We start from the raw sequence: 26,780 nt of genomic DNA, 5'->3' as shown, positions 1-26,780 counted from the left end.
TACCAGAAGACTTTTAAGCAAGAGGCAGTCAGTGTTGGGTCTGGCTAATCTACACCCATAGCCACTTATTGAGCTCTATAAAATATCATGTGTTTCAAATGATGTACAGTGAGTAATGGTTAGATAGCATCACTGATTCAATGGACATGAATCTGAGAAAACTCAGAGACAGAGTGGAGAACAGAGGAGTCTTGCATGCTACAGTCCATGGGTTTGTGAACAGTCTGACGTGAGTTAGCAACTGAACAACACAGTGTGTGAACTTCAGAATTCTCCACTCATTTTTTAACCCAGTTCTTTATGGAGTGCTGTTAAAATTACTGGGCAGTTTTGAGTGCTGTCAAACCAAATTGATAACTCAGTAAGGAAGATTCTGACCACCTATGTATGTCTGGCTCTGTGACATCTGTGGCAGGTTAAAGGTAAGTCATTTAATTCAAGGGATTAGATCTGAAAGACAGAGTGCCTGAAGAACTATGGACGGAGGTTCGTGACATTGTACAGGAGGCAATGATCAAGACCATCCCCAAGAAAAAGAATTGCAAAAAGGCGAAATGGTTGTCTACAAATAGCTGAGCAAAGAAGAGAAGCTAAAGGCAAAGGAGAAAAGGAACGATATACCTATTTGAATGCAGAGTTCCAAAGAATAGCAAGGAGAGATAAGAAAGCCTTCCTCGGTGATGAGAAAGCCTTCCTCAGTGATCAGTGCAAAGAAATAGAGGAAAACAATAGAATGGGAATGACTAGAGATCTCTTCAAGAAAATTAGAGATTCCAAGGGAATATTTCATACGAAGATGGGCTCAATAAAGGGCAGAAATGGTATGGATCTAACAAAAGCAGAAGATATTAAGAAGAGGTGGCAAGAATACACAGAAGAACTGTACAAAAAAAGATCTTCATGACCCAGATAATCATGATCGTGTGATCACTGACCTAGAGCCAGACATCCTGGAATGTGAAGTCAAGTGGGCCTTAGAAAGCATCACTATGAACAAAGCTAGTGCAGGTGATGGAATTCCAGTTGAGCTATTTCAAATCCTGAAAGATGATGCTGTGAAAGTGCTGCAGTCAATATGCCAGCAAATTTGGAAAGCTCAGCAGTGGCCACAGGACTGGAAAAGGTCAGTTTTCATTCCAAGCCCAAAGAAAGGCAATGCCAAAGAATGCTCAAACTACCACACAGTTGCACTCATCTCACGTGCTAGCAAAGTAATGCTCAAAATCCTCCAAATCATGTGTCAACAGTATATGAACTGTGAACTTCCCGATGTTCAAGCTGGATTTAGAAAAGGCAGAGGAACCAGAGATCAAACTGCCAACATCCACTGGATCATCAAAAAAGCAAGAGAGTTCCAGAAAAATATCTACTTTTGCTTTATTGATTATGCCAAAGCCTTTGACTGTGTGAATCACAACAAACTGGAAAATTCTGAAAAAGATGGGAATACCAGATCACCTGACCTGCCTCTTGATAAATCTGTATGCAGATCAGGAAACAACAGTTAGAACTGGACATGGAACAACATACTGGTTCCAAGTCAGAACACAAGTACAGCAAGTTGTCACCTTGCTTGTTTAATTTAAATGCAGAGTACATCATGCTAAATGCCAGGCTGGATGAAGCACAAACTGGAATCAAGATTGTTGGGAGAAATAGCAATAACCTCAGATACGCAGCTATTTGTAAGCCTTCCCCAGACAGCCATTTTGCTTTTTTGCATTTCTTTTCCATGGGGATGGTCTTGATCCCTGTCTCCTGTACAATGTCACGAACCTCATTCCATAGCTCATCAGGCACTCTATCTATCAGATCTAGGCCCTTAAATCTATTTCTCACTTCCACTGTATAATCATAAGGGATTTGATTTAGGTCATACCTGAATGGTCTAGTGGTTTTCCCTACTTTCTTCAATTTCAGTCTGAATTTGGCAATAAGGACTTCATGATCTGAGCCACAGTCAGCTCCTGGTCTTGTTTTTGCTGACTGTGTAGAGCTTCTCCATCTATAGCAGAGACATTACTTTGCCAACAAAGGTTCATCTAGTCAAGACTATGGTTTTTCCTGTGGTCATGTATGGATGTGAGAGTTGGACTGTGAAGAAGGCTGAGCGCCGAAGAATTGATGCCTTTGAACTGTGGTGTTGGAGAAGACTGTTGAGAGTCCCTTGGACTGCAAGGAGATCCAACCAGTCCATTCTGAAGGAGATCAGCCCTGGGATTTCTTTGGAAGGAATGATGCTAAAGCTGAAACTCCAGTACTTTGGCCACCTCATGCGAAGAGTTGACTCATTGGAAAAGGCTCTGATGCTGGGAGGGATTGGGGGCAAGAGGAGAAGGGGACGACAGAGGATGAGATGGCTGGATGGCATCAGTGACTCGATGGATGTGAGTATGGGTGAACGCCGGGAGTTGGTGATGGACAGGGAGGCCTGGTGTGCTGCAATTCATGGGGTTGCAAAGAGTCAGACGCGACTGAGCGACTGATCTGATCTGATCTGATCAGATACGTAGATGACACCACCCTTATGGCAGAAAGTGAAGAGGAACTAAAGAGCCTCTTGATGAAAGTGAAAGAGGAGGCTGAAAAGGTTGGCTTAAAGCTCAACTTTCAGAAAACTAAGATCATGGCATCCAGCCCCATTACTTTGTGGCAAACAGATGGGGAAACAATGAAAACAGTGAGAGACTTTATATTTTTGGGCTTCAAAATCACTACAGATGGTGACTGAAGCCAAGAAGTTAAAAGATGCTTGCTCTTTGGAAGGAAAGCTATGACCAACCTAGACAGCATATTAAAAAGCAGAAACAATACTTTGCCAACCAAGGTCCATCTAGTGAAAACTATGGTTTTTCCAGTGGTTATGTATGGATGTGAGAGTTGGACTATAATGAAAGCTGAGTGCCAAAGAATTAATGTTTTTGACCTGTGGTGTTGGAGAAGACTATAGAGAGTCCCTTGGACAGAAAGGAGATCCAACCTGTCCACCCTAAAGGAAATCAGTCCTGAATATTCCTTGGCAGGACTGATGCGGAAGCTGAAACTCCAATACTTTGGCTACCTGATGTGAAGAATTGACTCATTTGAAAAGACCCTGATGCTGGGAAAGATTGAAGGCAGGAGAAGGGGATGATAGAGGATGAGATGGTTGGATGGCATCACTGACTTGATGGACATCAGTTTGAATAAGCTCCGGGTGTTGGTAATGGACAGGAAAGCCTGGCATGCTGCAGTCCATGGGGTTGCAAAGAGTCATACACGAATGAGTGACTGAACTGACCTGAACTGAAATGTAGGTCATAATACTTACTTTGACTTGAACTGGGGACTAAATCTTCATATACATAAAATAATTAAGAGACAAAAATTATATAATTAATGCACAAAACTGCCTGCCATGTATAATTAATTTAAAAGGCATTCAGCAAACAATGTAGCCCAGAGAAGACAGCTGTAGCCTATTTTGAACATGCACTCTAAATCTATTCTGTTTTATGGTGATGGATTTTATACTCATATGTTAGACAAGGATTTCAGTTTAAAAATAAGATGTCACATTTTTGACATACTCTTTCATTTTGAAAAAAATTCATTTACATTCTCCCACTTAATGGTCCCCATAATATTAATAACAGTCAACTTTCACTGAGTCCTCACTATATACCAGGCCCTAAGTGCTAAGTGATTATACATGGACTATCTCAGATAATACTCATAATACATCTATGAGGTATATAGTATAATAACACCCATTTTACAGATGAAGAAACTGAGGCATAGAAAAGTTGAGTAACTTGCTAAGTTCCCAAGTGGTGGAGCCAGAATTACAGTTCTGAGAGCCTGACTCTGAGTCCCTGCCCTCAGCCACCACACTATACTTGCCTCTTCCTATGCATGTTCCTAAGTCCTTTGTTACAGATAAACAAACGGTAAGGAAAATATAATGTTTTTTCTATCATTCCATGGTGACATTGCTGTTGAAATCTTGAGGTATCTGACATGGGAGGTACTTTTGTTCTCTTCTCTAACTGTACCGTCTTATCTAGTCCAGGAGTTCAAAGGTGTAGGCAATAGGTACGCTGCTGGTTGCTCAGAAATGGTAGTTCTCCTGGTACTGAATTATAGAACCTCAAGACTCTGCTCACATTTTCTTTTCCAAAGTCTTTTCCAAAGTTTCCTCCAAGCAAGACCGTCTCCCAAAGACCCTCAGGGGCACAATTTCTGACCTTAAAAACTCATTCTTATGGCTTTTTGAATGCTGCTATTTCCCAGCAAAAGGCATAGCAAATCTGTTCCTGGTTGATGTGTCCATTTCTATATTTCCCTGAAAATACTATTGTGAATGCTTTCTTGCTCAGCAAAATCTGTGAAATGTTTTATCTCCATCTACCCATGAGATGAGAGGCATGCTGTTTAAGCATCAGAAATCTTGAAAAAAAAAAAAAAAAACTAGAACTTTCTTATGGAAAAAGGTAAAACTATATAACAATTCTACTACATCTCAAAACAGAAGTTTGAGAATCATAAACATTATAACAATTTTGGGGTATATTTTCTCTTCTTAATTGGGATTTAATTATGTTTAAGACCCATTATTTATTTCCTTTTGGAAATACAAGTCTGATTTTAATATAAAATGTAGGGAGATACTTGCATGTTAGATAAAGAAGATGGGGAACAATTTTCAACAATAGTGGATGACAGGGTCAGAAGCGGGAGTTAGAATTACTAAAATTACCAGCCCTTCACCCCGCTGCAAAATCACAAATGACATCAGCTTTTCCACAGTGAAGAAAAAAAAAGTTAGTTCTTGGTCTCCATCCCCTTTATATATAAATTCATCTTCTCAGACTGTCTTGGCAGATAAAAACATTTAATATTTCATGAGTGGAAACTATTTGAACTATGATTTGTTTACATGGCGAATAAGAGGCAGGGAAGATGAAGTTGCTAAAGACAATGACATTTTTATAGGGTCTGTTCACATTTCTGATTCTGATCCTAGAATTTACCAAGCAGAATCTCCTGCTGAAAAAGCACTAGGCAGTGTGTACTGTTATGCCTGGTGGGCTCCAAATCCAGTGGCACCTTCAGATTAATTTAGAAGAAATGTAACAGCTTTAGAAATCTCCCTTCTCAGTCAGTGAGCAGGAAAGACCCGCACATCCTCCTGACAGGAACGGAACAGTCCCATGAATCGTACCCCCTTATCATTTCTATTTAAACGAGGTAGAATTTCTGTTCATAATCTGCCTCAGCTGCCTCATTTCTCCAACTCCAATGTGTAAAATTAAAATCTGATAAAGGGAATGCTGTATTGGAGATTTTCATTAGCTCCAGAGCTGTCTAAGCTCCATTTAATTAAAAAAGGTTGCATCCAGCTGACTCATTCAATATGAAAATTATTTCGTGCTGCTTTTTTTTCAAACTGTGGGAAAGTGCAGCATGTTTTAGAAGGTTGGAGACATAGGAAACAAACAACCTCCTCAGAAGCAAAATTTTGGTTCCAGAGAAAATTCTTCTCTCTCTCTAAACATAAAGAAATGTGTTCACCTCTAGGGAGCCTGATAAGTACTAGTGGAGATCAGAAGTTGGTTTCAAGGAATAAAAAAGGAGAGTGCTTGATTTAAGGAAGAGGAGCAAGGGAGCGGTTAGAACAAAGACCCCACTGGAGAGTTGTTCTTCATTTGATTTTGGGCTCAAAGTCCTTTTTCTTGCACTGGGTTTTATTTAAGGATGCCTAGGTGGGACAGGGTATAAACACTCAGCAAAAGATCTGTAAGCTTCAAGACAGTGAAAATCCAGATTCCCTCAGGTGAAACTTGTTACTGCATAATCCTAGTCAAATGTTCTGACACTCCTAGGAGAAATATTTGGTCAGAAGTTTGTTCTGCAACCTAAGGAAAACAACTACTCTGAAAAACAGACAAAATCTCTCATGAAACTGCTTTCCCCCTGAAATATTTGAAGGATCTGGCATGAATGCCCACTTCATAACTGTTTTTAAACATTGGGAGTTTTAGTATTTGCCTTTAAGGAAGTTCAATGCAAATCACAGGAAGTCAAATTATTTCCTTTCTTCCCACACTCAATTTGTACCAAAGGCTTAAAAAAAAACCAAACAGTACAAATATGAAAATTCTATTTCAAACAGTGTTTCCTCAATTTGGGGGTTTCAGGTGAAACACCTGGGGCTTGGTCAAAGGGATTGGGAAGATGAAGAGAGTAAACAAAGATCGCCTGTTGTCTGAGAAGAAATGATAGAGGCAGAATTGAACTTGGCCTCTCTCTGCTTTCTAACTCTGCTGAAGAAGCAATCATTGCAAGGGGAAGACAACAGAGGTTTATGTGGGTGGATCCTCTCACCATGGTCAGGTCCCTTCAGGGCCAGGCGGGTCTGATGATGGGGAAGAATCTCAAGCTTGACCTGGTCGGTGGTGTTGGCTAGGAACTGGGTTGCTTCTGCGAGCGTGCAGTACTCCATGCTGGTGCCGTCGATGGACAGGATGTGATCGCCCACGTGCAGAGCACCACACCTATGAGGAGGAGAAGATGATGGCGCACCTTCCTCTTTGGGTTATGACTTTCACGTCCTCATACTTAAAACTTCATACAGTTTTCATTTACTTAAGGGGAAAAGGAAATGCTTGAATGTCATAGGAAACACTACCTGTCAAATATTAACTATCTTGGGTATGAAAAGAAATGTAAAACCTTGTAGAAAATACAGAAAAACTCAAGGAAAGGTTTTTCCTTGTCCTTTATAAAAAATATATAATTTTGGGGGTAGCAGTGCTGAAAGTTGAGGGGAAGTGAGCAAGCAGAGGGAAGAATAGGAAAATGTTTTCCTTTGACTTTTTTTCTGTGATTTTTCTCCCCCTGAGTTTTTATATCTATAAATACGAGTTAGTAAATATTCAGAATGTAAAGATGGGACTCGCAGAATGGGAATTGGGTCATTTACGATTTTCTTGGGAGGATAACTTGGGAGAAAGATTCAGCTAGTGCTTGCTCGGAATCATCTCACACATGCTCCCAGATCACCAGTTCTTGATTATTCTGTTATTCTGGAGATAAACATTTATTAGTGCAAAAGCTCTCAAAGATGATGGAAATGAGGCAGGAGTCAAAGAGTAATCAAAGGACGCCTCTGTGGTGAGTGAGGGGGAAGCTGGGGAGCAGGAGGGGCGGGCTGCTACGCCTTGCTGAACTCAAGAGGCTGAGTGAGTTGGGAACAGCACACACAGCAGTCAGCATCTCGAGGTGCCAGTCAAGTAGACAGCTGCTTAAACTGCCTACCCTCTGCAACAGGACAGAAACAGAGGGAGAACGTGAAAGCATCCTGCACCACTGAACGGGAGGGCATCCCTGAATCCATCACTCTTAAATGCCTGAACGGAGCTAAGAGCACAGTAGAGCTACAGACTGACCACTACAGGGGTAGCCTCAGAGCATCAGAGTCAGAAGTTCACCAGGAAGGGCAGAAGAGGGATGGAGACATGCAGGGAGACTGGGCATTGGGGTAGATCTAAACACTTGCACGATGACCACAGTCTACTTCTCAGGACAAAAACATTTCAAGTCATCCCTCCCATCTAAAAATAAAATGCCACTTGGGTGCACCTGGAGTGCTTCAGCTATGGGAGGTGGGGGTTTTCTTACCAGGAGTGGTTAAATAATTTATTAGGTGGTAAGGTAGTCTTCCTCCCCCACCCCCACCCCTGCAATTTGTAAATCTATCAGAAGAAGAATTCGGGATAAAGACTGGCATTTTTATGTCATGAGAATGAACGATGTTTTGGGGGACCCTTGAATATAGTGAAACTCTAAGATTAACATACGTCAGTGGAGGGCCTTTCTTTAAAGACTATTATTTTTAAAATGTTGTTTTACTTCCTGAAGAAAAAAGGAATAAGATTGTATGGTGGCAGGATTTAATTGTTCACAATTCAAGAAACCACAGGACTTCTCTGCATGGAGCATCATAAAGATCTGCTTAGCTACCCTCAACCAAAAATGGGCTATTACTCTAGGACACAGTAGGTGAATGTACATAGTTGCTTGACTTTTTCTCATTTCTAAAGGCCACACCAAACATTCGGGTGAAGCAACATTACTTCACGCGGTAGCTGATAAGGAAGGTGAACTTTTAAGCTCTAGAATACTAACTTGTTTTGTATATGAAGCTTGTATAAACTGGCAGAAGAGCTGTTTTGTTTTACCTGTGTGTGCATGTGTGTAGGTATTACATATGTGTGTATACATATATGAATATATCTCTACATATTTTAACACGTGTGCAATTTGGAAAAGTAGGCACTTTCTATGACACTCACCTGTCTGCAATACTTGCAGATTTGATTTTGTCTATGACAATGACCTGTTTGTTACAGCACATTGAGGTAGTTAGGGCCACCCCAAGGCTGGCACCCGGAGTTTTGGCAACTTCAACTAGTAGTGGTCCGGATGCTGTTGCCACAGAATCTATGGAAGAAAATTTCAGAAAACAAAACACAGTAAACAAGCAAACAGACACAGAAAAAAGGTGGAGAAGGTTCAGTCTGGTGTTGATCTGTTAATGTTATTAAAACTTTAGATTTCCCTCCATTTAACATCTCCACGTCCAGTGAGTGGTAACTTCTTAGGGCATCTTTTAGGATGCCTGTTCTATCCAGCTAGTAGTACAGTAATATGTGCATGGGTTTACCTCTTCAATTAAAATTTAAGCTTCACATCAGTTGGGATAATGTCTTATGTTTCTTTATGCCCTCTACATTACTTGATATTGTGTGCATGCTAAATTGCTTGATACAGTGCCTGACAAATACTGGGTCTCTGAAGAAAGGTTTTAAAAATTAATTAACTCAGTAAACATCTTAGCACCTTCTATGGATGGATGGATAGATGGATGGATGGATGGGTGGGAAGGAAGGGTGAATAGACAATGTCTCTAAGTAGGCAAGTGGTAGGAAGGCATATGCTTCCCAAGTGGTGCAGTGGTAAAGAGTCCGCCTGTCAATGCAGGAGACACAGAGATGCAGATTTGACCCCTGGGTGGGAAGATCTCCTGGAGTAGGAAATGGCAAACTGCTCCAGTATTCTTGTCTGGAAAATTTCAGACAAGAGGAGCTTGGCGGCCTATAGTCCATGGAGCTGCAAAGAGTCGGACACAACTGAGTGACTGAGCACACACACAAAGGAAGGCATAACCAAGTTAAATTGGTGAATCCTTTAGGTTTTCCTTATTCTGGATCTGATATACGGTCATCTCTCCCTCAGGTGCATGCTTTATTTTTAGCTTGGAATGCTCTTCATTCCTTCAATTGGTACTCACCCTTGGGGGTATAAACTTCAATTCCTCTGGGAAGCCTCTCCTGACTTATGATCTGGTGAGAACCTCTTCTCCCGCTATTTTCCTGCTTTGTTGCACAAATCTCGTTCCTTCTTAATGGCTAGTGTGGATGCCATTCCTCTGATCTCTGCCAGACAGCAAGCTTGCTGTAAGGACAGAGCCTGTGTTCTGTCCATCACAGCATCCTCAGTGCCTGGCATAGAGACTTGTGCATATATAGATGTTGAATGAATGTATGGATAAACGAGACAATGCATGATGCTATTTAAAGCTCAGAAGAGGAAGAGATCATATGGGAAAGAGCCTTGGATGTGGATTTATAATACCGGTACTTTTTCTTTTCACAATATTTTGGTCATGGTAACACAGACCAGTTATAAAAACTAAGTCTGCTTGCTTACCTAGAAAGTGTTATCTTTACCTCAGCATTTACTACAATGGGAATCAATGTATAGTTAAAGCATTTTACAAAGTGCTGTACACATAGAATATTATTGCATATTATGACCGCAAACCTTTGAATCATCTCATTTTTTAAGACTGTATATTTTCAATAGTATTTTTATGACTTTCTACTACTCTGGTGTTTGGTACTAATACAAGTTTGTTTTCCTGAAAGTATATCTTCATATCAACAAGCCAGCACTCAGATATGGTGAACTAGAAAGTGTATTCCTATAGTGAAGCTCAGACAGTATGTGCTGACTCTGGAAGCTGAAAGACCCCTGGGACAGAGTCATCCTCAGTCGCAGATGAAACGAGATATTTGTTAAATAAGGTAAATATGAGAACAGTCATGCCAACCACGTTCATACTCCAGGCCTAAGGATTCTTGCATGCACTGTGTTTCTTAAATATCTAGTCCTAGAAAAAGTTAAGAGACCATTAGGGGCTGTATTTCTTCCTGTCAATTCCAGGGGAGAGTCTCACTAATAATAGCTGGGAGGACCCAAGGGTCTTAGTCCACTAAGAAGACTTTGTGATTCTGAAGTGTGCTGGCTATAATTTTCCCATGAATCTAACTCTATGGTGGTGGCTACTCTCAGGTTCTGCTCACCCTGCTGTGTTAACAGCCTGACCTTGGGCCATTGACAAGATCTGGCTTCTCTTCTCCTTGTTTCCCAGTTTGCTTCTCTCCAGTGCTTCTGTTGGTCATATGCTCCCCAGGGTCCTGCCTTACTCTCACCTTGGAGTTTATAGACAGCAGTCCCCAGGGCTATCTGAAACAGTGGTTTGCACCTCTCCTGCCTCACTGGGACCTCCTAGTAAACAATTCTGGTCAGTCCTTGTCACCCACGTTTGAGTTATCCTTCCATCATGAATATAGGTGATTCTTCCTACTTCTCAGCTCTAATAGTCAAAGTGCTACTGCTACAGCAAATGCACATAATCTGATGCCCGTAGCTCCACTCCCAGGTCTGTTGTCCTTCTCTTCTTGGAGTTTGCTCCCTTGCAATGTCTCTTCCTGTTCAGGTTGAACCTCACATGAGCTCTGGCCTAGTGGAGTCTTTTCTGAGATTATCTTTACAGAGGAGGATTAATCTTTAGGAGGACTAATTTTAGAAGGACAGATATCCCAAAGACTTGATGGATTTTAACAGATAGTTTTGTAAGGAGACAATCATTTATATTCTTCCACATGCTTTTCTGTCTAAATATAAATTCATGGGGCTTCCCAGATGGAAGTAATACACTTTTCTGTTACTTATAACCTAACCTCTAAGAAATGACAGAAACTGAGAACTGTTTCTTGGTATCCCATTTTTCCTTCTTTCTTAGTAATAAGCTTTCTAAGTTTTAGCTGACTGGATGGCTGCCCAGCTAAGGACAACACTTCCCAGCCTCCTTTCTGGTGAGATGCAGCCATGTGACAAAGTTCCAGCCAACAGGAAGTGAGCAGAAGTGAGACATGATACATTCTTAGAAAGAATGGTGGTGCCCTCCTCTGTCTCATTTTCCCCTTCTTGACGTTGCATTGTGGGCCCAGAACTGGTGACCATCTTCCACCATCAGACATGGGCATGGTGCCACCAGAGAGAGGACCTTAGATTCCTGAAATCATATCTCCAGAGACTGTTTACTCTCCCAAGAAATAAACTATCACATTTAAGCTAGTAGGGTAAGTGTGAATTTTTGTTGCCAGCTGAATCTTTATTCTGACAGGCCTTTTCACTTGAGTCTATCCCCCTCAAAATACCTTTCTTGAATTTTTATTCTAAGAAGCTACTATTAATAGCTATTTTCAGACATAAATTTTATAAAGCCACAATCAATCATGACCCAGTACACACACTAGGTTTTCATGTTTCTTAAAAGTATTACATCAGGATTAAAGATTAGTTTGTAAAGAGGTTATCAGCAGAGGTAAAAGTTATTTAAATATAAACTCTTACAGTGCTATTCTTTTTTCCTGGCCTATATATTTGTCAAGGTGTTAAAAATTTTATTTTTGTAAGGTTCTAATGTTCCAGTTACAGTGAAGAGTTAATATTAATTTTTTTCTCATAGGAAGAAATGATAGGAATGGGAACATTAAGAAACATAGAAAAAGGGTGTCATATTTTCTGCCATCATTAATTTAGAGGGGGAGAGAGACTGTACTCACAGCTGTTCTGGTGCACCTCTGGAATGGAAACTATTAATAGAAATAACAGTCTCTCTTTAAGTAGTGCTTGCCCCATTAAGGCTTTGAAGGAACAACAAATGAAATATTTCCATTTAGGGCAGCCTAATGTGCAAGGAATGTTTGTTTGTTTGTTTTAATTTAAAATGGAAAGCTTCAGAACTCTGAAAAGAGAACCATAAACTCATGGTTAAAGGAAGAAGCAGTGTGATCCTAAGCTGGGCTCAGGTCTGGAGGCCTGGAGGTACGGTCCTAGTTACGGCACTAACTTACCATGTGGCCTGAGCCATCATCTCCCCTGTACCTCATTTTCTTCTGTAAAATTAGGGGACTTCAGTAAAAGCTCCCTAATCCTGATCATCTATGTCTCTTCAGAGAAATAGCAATGTTAGGTAAGGAAGAGCCTACCGGGCATCAAAAATGAGAGAAACTTGGTAAACTTTATGAAAATATGCAATAGCTGAATTTAAATTCCAGTATCCTGCTAATGAGACTTCCCAGGTGGTGCTGGTGGTAATGAACCTGTCTGCCAACACAGGAGATGCAGGTGACACGGGTTCGCTCCCTGCTTCAGGAAGATCCCCTGGAGGAGGGCATGGCAATTCACTCCAGTGTTCTTGCCTGGAGAATCCCATGGACAGAGAAGCCTGGCAGGCTACAGTCCATAGGGTCACTAAGAGTCGGACAGGACAGAAGAGACTGAGCACAGCACATCCTACTAATGGGGAGAAGAGGGGAGCTACAAGATATGAAAGTGAGTCTAGATAATTATTGTTTATCAAGATGGGATGCAAAATCTCAGACCCTTAAATATTTTGATGACAATGATAACATCCTTTAAAGACCGAGTTTGAGGGATTGTCCCTCATTGCATAGTATGAAGGACTTCTTAGGGCACAACTTTTAACTTTCTATCGAAACTGTGTCATATTGAGTTCTTAACTTATGCAGAAAAAAAATGATGAGGGAAAGAAGGTGCTTATCTTATGTAAAGATGACCATAGATTGTTGATAACTGTTTAAGGAATATGAGCTCAGCCCTCTGGTCTCTCTCTTTAGCAGCCTAGAATTTTACTTCACCATGATCACTCTCATTCATATGTCCAGCACACATTCAGAGTTCCTTTGTGGCTGAGCTGGTAAAGAATCCTCCTGCAATGAGGGAGACCTGGGTTTGATCCTTGGGTTGGGAAGATCCCCTGCAGAAGGGAAAGGCTACCCACTCCAGCATTCTGGCCTGGAGAACTGCATGGACTGTATAGAGTCAGACACGACTGAACAACTTTCATTCACTAGTACACATCCTTCACTGATACCTTGAACAATTTCTGAGTGTCTCATAAGCCCATCAGACACAACACACCCAAACGGACTGGCAAGTCCACCCCACTCCACTGGTTCTTCTCCAGGTCTCCTCCTAGTGAATGGCTCGTATTTTAATCCATTATGGAAACCAGAAATTCAGGAGTCATCCCCAACTCCATCTTCTCCTCACTCTCACAGATCCCTCTTGATTCTAATTCCTAAACACATTTCAATTTCATTCTTTCTTTCCATCTCCACAATCACCATTTCTATCCAAGTACCATTGTCTGATATACCCCAATCCTCCCATGGCTCCCACCTTCCCCAATCCAGATCCAATTTTTAAAAAAGTGCAGATCTCACCATGCTAGCCTATGCTTTAAAACCCTTCAACAGCCATTTTTATAACAGGGTAAAATATAATATCATAATCTTCAAGGACCTACAGGACCTGGCTCCTGCTTACCTCACCTGTTTTCTTTACCACCATGCTGTTCTTGTTCTCTCTTGTTCTCCAGCTTCCTACTCCTCTTTCAATTCTTCAAAAACATTGCATACTTTCCTGCCTCTGGTCCCTTATATATACTATTCCATCTGGAATTCTCCAGCTCCTGGTCCCTGCATCACCTGCTTCTTTACCACTGCTCTGCTCAAACGTCACTTCTGCAGGAAGCCTGCCCTGCCCTGCAAACCACATCAACCTGCCTGCCATATGCTTTAATAGCATCGCTATGCTTTCCCTTCACTGCACATCTAATAAATGTGACTCAACAATTAGTCGTTCAATTACCTCTTTGCTCTTTGATGAATAATGTAAGCTCCATGCTGTAGGGGTTGTGTATGTCTTCCTTACGACTGTGACTCTCTACAGTATCTATACAGCTTCTATGTAAACAGTAGGTGCTCAATGTGATCTGTTGATGGAATGAGTGAAAGAATGAAGGCCTAGTATTTTATTCAAGATGCAATGCTAGCAATAGTCATGATGCAGACATTTAAGTCACATTCTTGTGCTTGAGAGTTCTTAGTGTGGTTGAAATCATGTTAACCCCATTATTAAATCCTTTGAATGGCTGTTCTTGTAACAGAGTGCCTACGTATAGCCGGATGATGTTGATGAGGAGGGATATTTTTCCTTTGTCTAAATTCTAACCTGCATAATGATCTGTAGGTTAGATCATTATGAGGCACTGAATATTATGAGGCATTGAATGCCTCATAATATTGGACTGAGAAGTGTTTGAATTTATCTGATAGAAAAAGAATTAGAGAACAGCCTACTGGAAGAAAGTCAACCCACCTTCTTCCAGATGGAACTTGAACTTACTGGTCATTTCCCATCTATAAGTGTGTATAGCACACTCTGGGAGTTGGTGATGGATAGGGAAGCCTGGAGTGCTGCAGTCCATGGGGTCGCAAAGAGTTGGACATGACTGAGCGACTGAACAACAACACAGCAGCTAGAAATGGCCAAGTAAATGAGCTACCCCTAGGATTATGAGCTCTTAAAAGAGACTGGCATTACTCAGGGACAAATGGTTCTGGAGCTTCAAAGGAGGATATCCTTATTTGTACATATCTCTTACTCAACTTCCTTCCACAAAGGTCTGGAGGCTGCTTGCTTTAAACAAACAAAGAAACAAATGTAATATAAAGGAGCAATCAGGAAGAGTAAAAAGACCTAAGAACACCTTGCCCACAAGGGTTAATAGAGATGCTTTGACTGAATTACAAAAATGACTTTAAATTTCAGGGAAATCCACAGAGATAGAAAGTAGATTGGTAGCTGCCAGGGATTGGGGGCAGAGGGGACTAGAGAGTGACTGTTCAGAACCAGGCAGATACCATTTTAGAACCAGGCAGAGCTGATGGTAGCATGACACTGTGAATGTAGTAAACGCTACTGAATTTTAGACTTTAAGTGGTTAATTATACGTTATGTGAATTTTGTTACAATTAAAAAACACGACTAAACTTCCTGGAAACCACGGTCAATCCTGCACTGTTGGAAAAGAGGAGGTCTTCTAGTCCCTACAGTGGGAATAAAGATTCTACAAGACTCTTGTAGCAGGGAGCTCTAAAAGATATCTTTTCCGTGGAATTGTGCAAGTGTCAGTTGCTCAGTCATTTCCGACTCTTTGAGACCCCATGGACTGTAGCTCACCAGCATCCTCTGTAATGGAATTCTCCAGGCAAGAATACTGAAGTGGCCATTCCCTTCTCCAGGGGATCCTCCCCACCCAAGGACTGAACCTGGATCTCCTGCATTGCAGGCAGATTCTTTGCCACAGAGCCACCAGGGAAGCCCAGATATATTAATAGATAGTGCTGATATAATGGGGTGATGTCCTCAATGTATTTTCAAAATGGCTGTTTCTTGAGGCATATGATTAAAAAGCAAATCAGTGATGCTGTCTCTATAACGAGACAAGATAATGTGATGGTCCACTTAATCAAAAGACAGACCCCAGGGCAGATAGATTGGCTCTCTCTCTAGGGACCTACCTAAATAGCAATCTTTTACCTTACTTCAGATTTCCAGCAAAAGCTGGATACTAGATAATTCAAATGGTCCTCTGTGAGGAGACCCTGGTATGCTGGCTTTCATATACATGACTTAGACCAGATCCAAATGCTCTGGCCATCGCATGAGTCAGAGGAAGGATTCATGTAGTCTCAGGAGGCTGGGGAAACCTAATTAGACTCTTGCCAAGATAGAAGATCACCCACTTCATATTCTCACACAACTGGGCTTTCTAAGTCTGCAGGTTACATCATCATTCCTGCAACAACATGAATTTTAAAATACATTTATTGACTATATTTATATATTCCAGGAACCTCAGAAGGCACTGGGGACTCAAACATGAAAATATATTATCCCTTCCTTCACATAACCCCTTGGGGCCCATGCCAATAAGACAGAGGAGTGGGATAGAACTTTTGGATTCCACTCCAGTACTCTTGCCTGGAAAATCCCATGGATGGAGGAGCCTGGTAGGTTGCAGTCCACGGGGTCGCTAAGAGTCGGACACGACTGAGCGACTTCACTTTCACTTTTCGCTTTCATGCACTGGAGAAGGAAATGGCGACCCACTCCAGTATTCTTGCCTGCAGAATCCCAGGGACGGGGAGCCTGGTGGGCTGCCGTCTATGGGGTCGCACAGAGTCGGACACAACTGAAGCGACTTAGCAGCAGCAGCATGCCTACAAAAGTCTGTCTAGCCAAGGCTATGGTTTTTCCAGTAGTCATGTATGGATGTGAGAGTTGGACTGTGAAGAAAGCTGAGCACCGAAGAATTGATGCTTTTGAATTGTGGTGTTGGAGAAGACTCTTGAGAGTCCCTTGGACTGCAAGGAGATCCAACCAGTCCATTTTAAAGGAGATCAGCCCTGGGTGTTCTTTGGAAGGAATGATGCTAAAGCTGAAACTCCAGTACTTTGGCCACCTCATGCGAAGAGTTGACTCATTGGAAAGGACTCTGAGGCTGGGAGGGATTGGAGGCAGGAGGAGAAGGGGACGACAGAGGATGAGATGGCTGGATGGCATCACCGACTTGATGGATGTGAGTCTGAGTGAACTCTGGGAGTTGGTGATGAACAGGGAGGCCTGGTGTGCTGTGATTCATGGGGTCGCAGAGTCGGACACAACTGAGCGACTGAACTGAACTGAACTGAACTGATGGAAATTTATTCTGATGAACCTCATGAGGTTTCTACTTTTTCTTAAACTACAGGACACATAATGTTTGCAATCCTCCCAAACCCTATGAAAACTTTAATACAGTAAGAGTCAAAATGCTTATAAAATACTGGGTTATCTAATAGGATATGGTTTCCAGCTTTCTAGGAAGATTTACTCAAGTATGTCAACAAGTATATCAGGTATGACACCACACACAGAAGGTGATTGAAGCTCCCTGTCCATAGGACTGTCCAGAGAAAGGCAATTATTACCAAGTATCTATGGTACAGGGCTTCCCTGGTGGCTCAGATAATAAAAAATCTGCCTGCTGTGTGGGAGACCTGGGTTTAATCCCTGTGTTGGGAAGATAACGTGGAGAAAGAATTGGCAAGCCACTCCAGTATTATTGCCTAGATAATCCCATAGACAGAAGAACCTGGTGGGCAAGAGTCCATGGGGTTGAAAAGAGTTGGACATGACCGAGTCACACACACACACACACACACACACACACACACACACACATACGGTACAAGTCAAAGGAATGGCGATGATATGAGACCTATGGGGGTCTGAGGAGACTGAGCATGGTGAGCTGGAATGCTCAAGATGAGCTTCTTAGTTGAGAAGCTGAATGCTTCTCAGCTGCCTTTATCTTAATGGGCTCTAGGAAAACAAAACTATTTTAAGTGAGTACTGCTTTCCAGAATTACCCATGTGGCAGTTACTCTCCGCATCACAGAAGAGGATCTACAAATGCTCACGTTTAATTGATCATTAGCCTTTTCTAGCAATTGTTTTCCATAATACATGTTTCCACACAGCAACGTCAGGAAGCCCATACCACCTTGTGGTATTAAGCCGAGTTCCCTCGCTGCCATCCAGCTCCATCCACAGAGGGTCTGATGAGAAGCCAGAGTCCAAAAGCCCTGGCTTTATTCCAAGATGTCTAATAAGATGCATAGGAAGAATAAAAGCGAGCAGACAGGGTAGATGAATGGGGCCCCCTTATTAAAGAAAGTGCAAGAGAAAAAAATGGACTGTGTCAAAATGAGAAAAACTAACAGAAGAAAAATCAGGAAGAAATAATCAAGAGCCCATCCCCTGACAGAAGATTAGTTTATTCTGCTGAAGTGAAGCATGGCTGAGAAAAATGGATCATGTAGATATAAATTATTCATGGTTAAAGACGTCTCAGTCATTAAGATATTTACACCCTGAGTGAAGCCTTGCATGCTGTGTTGATTTATGGGCTACATAATTACATAAGATACGCTGATGACTGTTTGCATGGGAAACACTTTGGATTTTTTATTTTGTTAATCAGTTTTCCCACTTTGAGCCCAGCATTTCAATCAGAGCTCCAGGTTTGATTAGAACCTCCCAGGGGTGGTAAAAAGACTGCTTGGTAACAGTAGTTTTGTCGGCTGTACATTCCTTCAGATAAAAAGTACCTTTGGGGGGCTTTTCAAATTACCCATTAGTTAAAAGTATTTTTATCAGTGATATCCTTTTCAAATAATGCTACTAATAATTTCAACCCTTTTCAGATGAGCAAAACTCTAATAAATATTTCTTAACTTAAAAAATTGCTGGTTTGGTTTTGTCAATTGAAATTCACTACTCAGAAAATACACCCATACAACAAAAAGTATACCTTCTGTATTCAAATGAGCTTTATCTGAAATCCTAAGTTTTTCTTGGGAAGTTAAAGGGACCATCTTGAATGCAGTTATTGTACTGAAAGAAGAGTCCAAACAATGCAAGTAGAATTCAATAATACACCCATGTTAACTTGAGTTTGGCTAAAGCATGGTTGATGATTACTTTCATTCTCTGCAGCAGCCTCACCCTAGTAATTTTATTTGGAATATCTTGACACTGCCCCTTCCATTTTATGGGACTCATCTTTCTTTTGCACCTGGATTATTGGCCTATACTGCTTTTAAATTTTTTACTAAGTATAATAAACATAGGGCTTCCCAAGTGGCACTGTGGTAAAGAATCTGCCTGCCAATGCAGGAGATGCAAGAGAAGCAGGTTTGATCCCTGGGTTGGGAAGATTCCCTAGAGTAGAAAATGGCAACCTGCTCCAGTATTCTTGCCTTGGAAATTTCATGGAAAGAGAAGCCAGGTGGACTAGAGGCCATGGGGTTGCAGAGAGTCAGACACGACTGAGGGACTGAACACAGCACACATGACAAACATGTGGAGAATGCATAAATCTTAAGTTTGAAGCCTGAGAGGTTTCCATAAACTGTGTTTATTTTCATAAACAGACCTGTGTAACCAGACCTAGAAATAGAACAATACCAGCATCAAAGAATCCCTGCATCACATGTTCCTTTAAATCACCTCCCTGACCCACAGGTAACCGCCATCTTGACATCTAGCAGCATAGGTTGGTGTGTATATGTGTTAGTCGCTCAGTTGTGTCCGATTCTTTGCGATGCCATGGACCCTGCCAGGCTCCTCTGTCCATGGGATTCTCCAGGCAAGAATACTGGAGTGGGTTGCCATGCTCTCCTCCAGGGGATCTTCCCAACCCGGGGATCGAACCCACAGCTCTTAATGGCTCCTGCATCGGCTGGTGGATTCCTTACCACTAGCGCCACCTAGGAAGCCCTCTTTTACAAATTGCACAAATCTCTCTGTTTCCAACTTTCTATTAGGTTGTCTGGCTTATTGGTTTGTGGGAATTAAAACAAACAAACATAATCTGATATGAGTCTTTTTTTCAATATTTGTTGTACAAATATATCTTCCCTCTCTATAACTTACCATTTCAGATTCTTAATGGAGTCTTTTTATGAAGGGAAGTTCTTATTCTTTTTTTTCCTATGGTTAGTGCTTTGTGTTCTTGTTAAGAAATCTTTGCTTGCTGTAAAGTCATGATGATGTTCTCCTAGACTTTTTTTTTTTTTTTTTGCCAGATTTACTATTTAATTTTCACATTTAGATCAGCAATCTATCTGGAATTGATTTCTGTGTATGGTGTGGGATAAGGAGAGTCACCATATATTTTCTCCACCTGGGTATAGCTTACCCATCATCATTTTTTGAAAAGATCGCTTTTCTTCAGTGTGTTACAAAGTCACTTGTGTCATAAATTAGATGACTACGTACCTACAGTTCTGTTTCTGCTCTGTTTCATTGATCAATCTGTCTGTCCTTACGGCAGGATGATGCCGTCTTAATTACTTCAGCTTGTTAATAGATCTTGGTACCTTGTAGTATGAGTTCTCTGGTTATTTTTCTTTAAGACGGTCTTGGCTTTTCCTGGTCTTTTATAGAGTAATGTATTATTATGTATTTAGTTCAAGGGAGACTAGAACACATTTGTTAAATAAGTGAGAGAGTTAAGGCTCCTGGCTAAGTGAGTAATAACATATGAAATAATCATGTTAGAATTTACATGGTGGGTTTCAGTATTAAAATTGATAGTCTGACTTAGTTTTTATAGATATTTAACCTTTTTTTTTTTAAGAATACTAACAAAATCTTCCAATTTAAATTTCTAGGGCTCAGTACTTCCCCGGTGGTCCAGTGGCGAAGATTCCACGTTCCCAATGCAGAGGGCCCAGGTTTGATCCCTGGTCAGGGAACTAGATCCCACATGCTGCAACTAAGACACCCAGTGCAGCCAAATAAATAACTATTTTTAAAAACTTCCTAGGGCTCTAATTTTATCCTACAGAGAAAAATGATAAAGAGTTTTTATACTTTTAAAAGAGAGGGTGAGAAAAATCAGGTCACAAATTCCTTACAGAGGTTTTTGGGCTTAGGCCCAGTGACCTGGGCACTCCTTGTAAACAAGGTTGTGCCCCCTTCCTGCACAAGCTCTGGAAGCTTGCATTTCCATTGTCAGTACCAATGTGAGGACTTTTTTTTTCTTTTTTTTAAGGGCATAATTCTGTGTACCAGGAGCAAGCTTTCAGCAAACTCAAAAGGTTTACATCCTACTTGCTGTAAAAAGCATAAACAGTCAGGCGAAGCTGGCATTTAAGTGACTGATACCAATAGGAAAATAGAAACATCAGGCACAGAGTGAAAAATCCTTTGGCCTGGTTATTTAAGTGATGTGGCATATATACATGGCCATTGCACAGTCATCATATTCCATAGCATCATTTTCCAGAAAGCCTGATTCCTCCTCCATCTAAAAACAGTCAGTGTCAGGTTTTTCTGAGTTGGATGAGTGAACCCCACAGGAAATGGGATGAGCCTTCACTAGGTTGTGCTGAGGCAGAGAAACTACTTAAGTAGGAGTGAGTGCCTGCAAGATAGATAAAGAATTCTTACCACTAAGGGTTCTTAATCTCCCAGGACTGGGAGGGAACTGTCAGTCAGAAGAGTTAATGGCTTAATGACAAGACTCAGGCTCTCCTTGGCCTCCTGTGCTAGGTCAGGTTTTATGGTTACATTTGAAAAAAGCATTCTAGTTCTCTAGGAACAGATCTAAAATAGACAAATGAATACAAACTATGCAGATATCCTAAAAGCCAGTTTACTTGTAAGGTGTCAAAAATAATGGACTATATGGTCCATGGAATTCTCCAGGCCAGAATACTGGAGTGGGTAACCTTTCCCTTCTCCAGGGGATCTTCCCAACCCAGGGATCAAACCCAGGTCTCCCTCATTACAGGTGGATTCTCTACCAGCTGAGCCAAAAGGAAGCCCAGAAATATTTAAAGCATCTGTATTTCTTGACTGACCTTGAGCTTGACAGGAAAGAAATGCAATATTAAAAAAAAAAAAAAAAACACCCAACATGGGGCAAATGTACAGGTCTAAAGAAATGGTTAGATTTAAAAAATGAAAAATTTGATTACTACGTATTAAAATGACCAATGTCATGTCAGTGAAGAAGCAAAGAAAGCCTGATCAGGGCATCAACAGAGCAGAGGCACTAAGAGGGTCCCCAGCTTGGGTCAACGTGACCACTGGATGGAAATACTAGTCTCACTGGCCAGTGTCTTGAATCCTGTAGGCCCTCAATAATACTCATTTATTAGTCATAAAGTAAATGAAATTTTAAATAGAAAATGTGACATATGGTTGGAAGGGATACAAAATAAGTAGGATGTCACAATCAGGATCTAAAAAAGTTTAGACAGGTTGGAATGATGGGTGGATATTTAGAAATTATTTTTAACAGGTGTACGATGATGTGCCTTATGTTTTTACTGTAAGTTATAGTTTACAAGGTGATTTCACGTATTTCACCTTGTTTTGTTTGTCACAACAGCTCTCTGGTACAGGCCCAGGCATTTGAAATACTCTGCAAGTGATTCCATCATGCGGCGAGGGTGCAGGGCTCTTGTTTGGGGATATAGGCTTGATGGGCAGGAAGATATTGGTTATCAGAGGTGTTCAAGTAGAGCTTGGCAAGAAAAGTCCTGAAGAAATTCTAGCATTAGATAGGGGTTCAAACAAATGATGCTGAGATTCAGTTACTGTGGGGTTGTCAACTTTAAAGAACAGTGTCTCCTGGGAGCCTTACATGCCTTCAGAAGCATGTTTTGAACATTATCTTTTTGCCTTTTGGGTTACATAGTATTTTCTGTAGGCATGCATTTCTTGACAAGGGAGGGCATTTGAAAGTGATAAATAGCACTTCACACTACTATAAGACATACTCTTATTAACAGAAATTGAAACAACTCCTGAAATATTTTGAAATATGAGAGTAGGAAACTTTCCTAAACCAGTACAAACAGCAGGAAGTGGAGCTCACTCTTTCTGTGGGAAATTAAGGATTTAATGGAGCACAAGTAGTTTCTGGACGCATCTATAGAATCAGGGAAGGTTGAGAGTTTTTGCCAAAGGCAAGAGCTAACAGACTGCTCCATTTTAAACCTTTCATCATGGAACCCCAACTTTGATGATGGTGCCACATTATTCACGGTATTTTTATTATATTAAAAAGTGAACACAGACCCTGCTTTGGGAGGACACTTGTGGCCTTCTCCTGGACTATCTATTCCTCCTCTCACTTGGGAGACAAGCTAGAGCCTAACACTTCTGCTTCTCTACAGAAATCTGGGCTGCTGATGTAGCACCCAGGATCTCTGATGATGTCTGTCCATATATTCAAGATATTAAGACAGTAAAGAAAAAAGATATAGGAGTGGACTGTAAAAAAAATGGTACAAATGAACTTACAAAACAGAAACAGAGTCACTGATGTAGAAAACAAATCTATGGTTACCAGGGGAAGAGTCGGGGGAAGGATAAATTGGAAGATTGAGACTGACATATACACACTATTGCATATGAAATAGAGAACTAATAAGAACCTACTGTGTAGCACAGGGAATTCTTTTCAATACTCTGTAATGACCTAAATGGGAAAAGAATATTTAAAAAGTGAATATGTATAACTGATTCACTTTTTTGTACACCCAAAACTAACACAAAATTGTAAATAAACTATATTCCAATAAAAAAACAAAAACAAGAAAATAAACGCTGTGTTTCAAATGAAAAAAGTAGGAGCATTTCTGAAATATTATGTCTCACTTCTTTAGTCTGAGTAACTTTACCTGAATTCAAATCAATAAAAATGCCTGAATGATTAAACACCAGTAGATAATTAATTCAGTGTCTCACTTTCTTCTTTCATATTCAGAACTCTCTTAGGTACCTACTGTTAAATATTTGATGTTCTGGGATTTTTAGTGGAGGGGGTTCAATTATGAATTTGGGCCTAAAACAATTTATAATTTAAATGGTAAGATTTCATCTTTAAAGTATTCCCTGTGAAACTTTTATTTTTGAAAGAATATTCACTGAGTCTTACATTTCAATTTCAGAATCTTAAGTTTAGAATAAAACAAAGACATGTTCCACTAGTTTTTCTGCTGCTTTCAGAACTTGCATCCATTCTTGAAACATTTATTGCTTCATAGCTTGGCTATAATTAACCTCAATCCTCTGTGGGTGCACTATCAGACTTAAGATCCTAGATTCGGGATGGATGGACATGTTTGCTTAGTCATGTTGACTCTTTGCGACCCCATGAACCACAGCCCGCCAGGCTCCTCTGTCCATGGGATTTTCCAGTCGAGAATACTGGAGTGGGTTGCCATGCCCTCCTCCAGGGGATCTTCTTCACCCAGGGATTGAACCCAAGTATCCCACACCGCAGGCAGACTTTTTAACGTCTGATCCATCCTAGGTTTAACATGATATTATCTGTGTTATTTGGAGCAACTACTGTAATCTCTTCGAGACATTACTCCATTTATGAAAAACAAGGATAATAGTGTACATGTCACAGAGTTGCTATGACAGAGTTAATAAAATGTACAAAGTACCTCGTACAACTTTTGGCAGAAACTAACCACATAAATTGTTAGTTCTCTCCTCCTCTACAATTCCTTGGGTTAAATCCAGGACATGCTGATGTCATCAGTATCTATGCTGACTAATTAATTTCCTGGTACATGTTGAGAAAATTATTTTTTTTACTTGACCAGAAAAACCTAGACAAAAGACTCTAAAATCAAAAAAATTAAATGATGATTTACATGCCTCCAAAACGTTTAGTGTTTGCATCTATGTAAGATACAGTGATGTCATCAAGAGAATGTTCTAACAGAAAGAGAAAGGAGGATAGGATGAGGGAGCTAGACAGCTGTGTAATGTATCCCTAGTTAGATTTTCATGTGTTGTTCCACTTACTTAGCTCTAAGTGCTGTAAATGATTTCAATATTAACTCTCTCTGCAATTTCAGATTATCCACACTACACTACTTATGGATTGAGTTTTATAATCTATAACTAATGAATCTATATCTTGGACAAGGTACTAAAAAAACTATACATGGAGGCTTTCAATGACAGCAATTATAAAAATTAAATGAATTTTCATTTTTTTCACAGGTGGCATATTTAATATTCCTGCCAAATGATATCTTCAACTTGATTGACCAGCCTCAAACCTATCTTAGACCCCACCCCCACCACCATATGTCTTCCCAAGTGTGAGAATTCTGCTGGGAAGTCTGCCAAGCTTTTACTATAATTCTGTTTGGATAATAAGGCTTAAGGGAAGCCGATTCCACAGGTGAATGTACCACTCAGCACAAAACTGTCTTTTAAGGAGCTCAAAAGATGTGTTCAAGTTATGGAAATCACCTCTGAGAAGGAGGAGGTCCTAGGGTCACCCATTGCAAGTGTCCACAGGGTGAGACATTTTAAATAATCTGTCTGCAGTAGATCCTCAGAGGGTCCTAAGAAGTAGGCAACCAACAGCAATGAACCAAATCATATAAGGCAAAAAGTCTGGTGGGACTTTACATGGGTGCAGCTGAAATATCACTTGAGTTCTTGTGAATTAATGATAACCACTCCTTCCCATTCTCTGAGAGAATGTGTGTGTGGCTTAGTAGGCTTTTTTTTTTTTTTTTTTTACCTCTTGAGAGGCACAAACTTAAGCCAGAATGAAAGTCTCCAGTGAGTCAGGTCTTAATACTCTGCTGGTTCAAACATACGATGCTTATGTTTATCTGAAACCATGCCCTCGTGTTGAAGAGAATTTTCCTTGTACCAGTGCTTACAAGGATGAGACCTCTGTGAATGGTCTGGGAATGACAGGGTTTGGACAATGAGTCTGGATGATATAATTGACTTACACTCCCAATTAGGAACAACAGTTGTAACTAAAGAGAAGCTTCAGGTCCTCAAATGAGCTACAAAACACCAAGCTTTCAACCAATCACCATACCATAGCAGGGCAGCTTTCAAAATCCATATATTAGGGACTTTAGTCATGAAGACTCATATTTGCTGCTTGGTGAAAACAAGGGTTTTCTAAAATAGAGAAGAGCTGGGCACACGGTGATAAAGGCCACTTTGTGCTCTGATCCCCGTATTTCCTAATCTTCAGAGACCTGGAGAGAAATAATTTGTTTCTTGTACACCAGTGCACCTTCTTTGGGGGAGTCTGGTAAATTCCCTAACAGTCTGGATCTCCAGACTAATGCTTACTGTTAGACTCTGCAGTTATGGTATTCTGGAATCACTGAAAATGGCTAATGAAACTCTGGGCAAGAAAATTAACTGTGGCTACGGGCCAGTGAGTCACAGAAAGCCCTTCCATGTAGCTCTGTGGGACTCAGACACCCTGATGCTTTTACTGATAACTGGAGGAAATACTTCTTGAAGGGAAGGGAAAGGAAGGGAAGAGGGTGGTGAGGGGAAGAGAGAGGAGAGAAAAGAGAAGGGGAGGAAAGAATAAATAAGATGAACAGAATAGCACTGCAAATTGGTTACTTAAGGCTTTATTGCATCTTTTACTACTACTTTTGGAGTTCTTCAGAGCAGAGTAAATATTTACTGTCAACTTAGTGAACTAAATGGACATACCAGTTTTAAGCTGTCTGCCTTTCATTCCATCAACAAACATTTAATGTGTACTTTTCTGTGCCTCTGATGCTGAAGCTGAAACTCCAATGCTTTGGCCACCTGATGCGAAGAACTGACTCATTTGAAAACACCCTGATGCTGGGAAAGATTGAAGGCGGGAGGAGAAGGGGACAACAGAGGATGAGATGGTTGGATGGCATCACTGACTCAATGGACATGAGTTTAGGTGAACTCCAGGAGTTGGTGATGGACAGAGAGGCCTGGCGTGCTGCAGTGCATGGGGTTGCAAAGAGTCGGACACGACTGAGCAACTGAACTGAACTGAACTTTCTGTGCCTCAGGCATATATGGTGCATACAGTGGTTAAAATATATATATTATCTCCCTATCCCTGCCGCCCTTATAGTGCTTACAGTTTAGTGAAGGAGATATTGGATTAGCTC

The 26,780-nt window shown here is 40.8% G+C and overlaps 1 protein-coding gene across 22 annotated transcripts in view; it reads right to left on the bottom strand.

Moving 5' to 3' along the window:
• GRIP1 (glutamate receptor interacting protein 1) overlaps positions 1 to 26,780 on the bottom strand; it is a 754,369-nt gene that overhangs the window by 109,125 nt on the left and 618,464 nt on the right. For all 22 annotated transcript variants that reach the window (XM_086400127.1, XM_086400138.1, XM_086400118.1 and 19 more), the window contains exons 8-9: positions 8,337 to 8,484; positions 6,367 to 6,536 (exon numbers count right to left, since the gene is read on the bottom strand). In XM_086400127.1, the coding sequence (XP_086256253.1) occupies positions 6,367 to 6,536; positions 8,337 to 8,484 (318 nt within the window). The remainder of the gene's footprint in view (positions 1 to 6,366; positions 6,537 to 8,336; positions 8,485 to 26,780) is intronic.

Source organism: Bos grunniens, chromosome 5 (assembly GCF_055505025.1).
Source record: "Bos grunniens cultivar Pamir isolate PY7600 chromosome 5, Bosgru_T2T1.0, whole genome shotgun sequence".
NCBI classification, from domain to species: Eukaryota; Metazoa; Chordata; class Mammalia; order Artiodactyla; family Bovidae; genus Bos; species Bos grunniens.
Note: the sequence above shows the minus strand (reverse complement) of the source record. Positions and strands in the feature narration are given on the sequence as shown.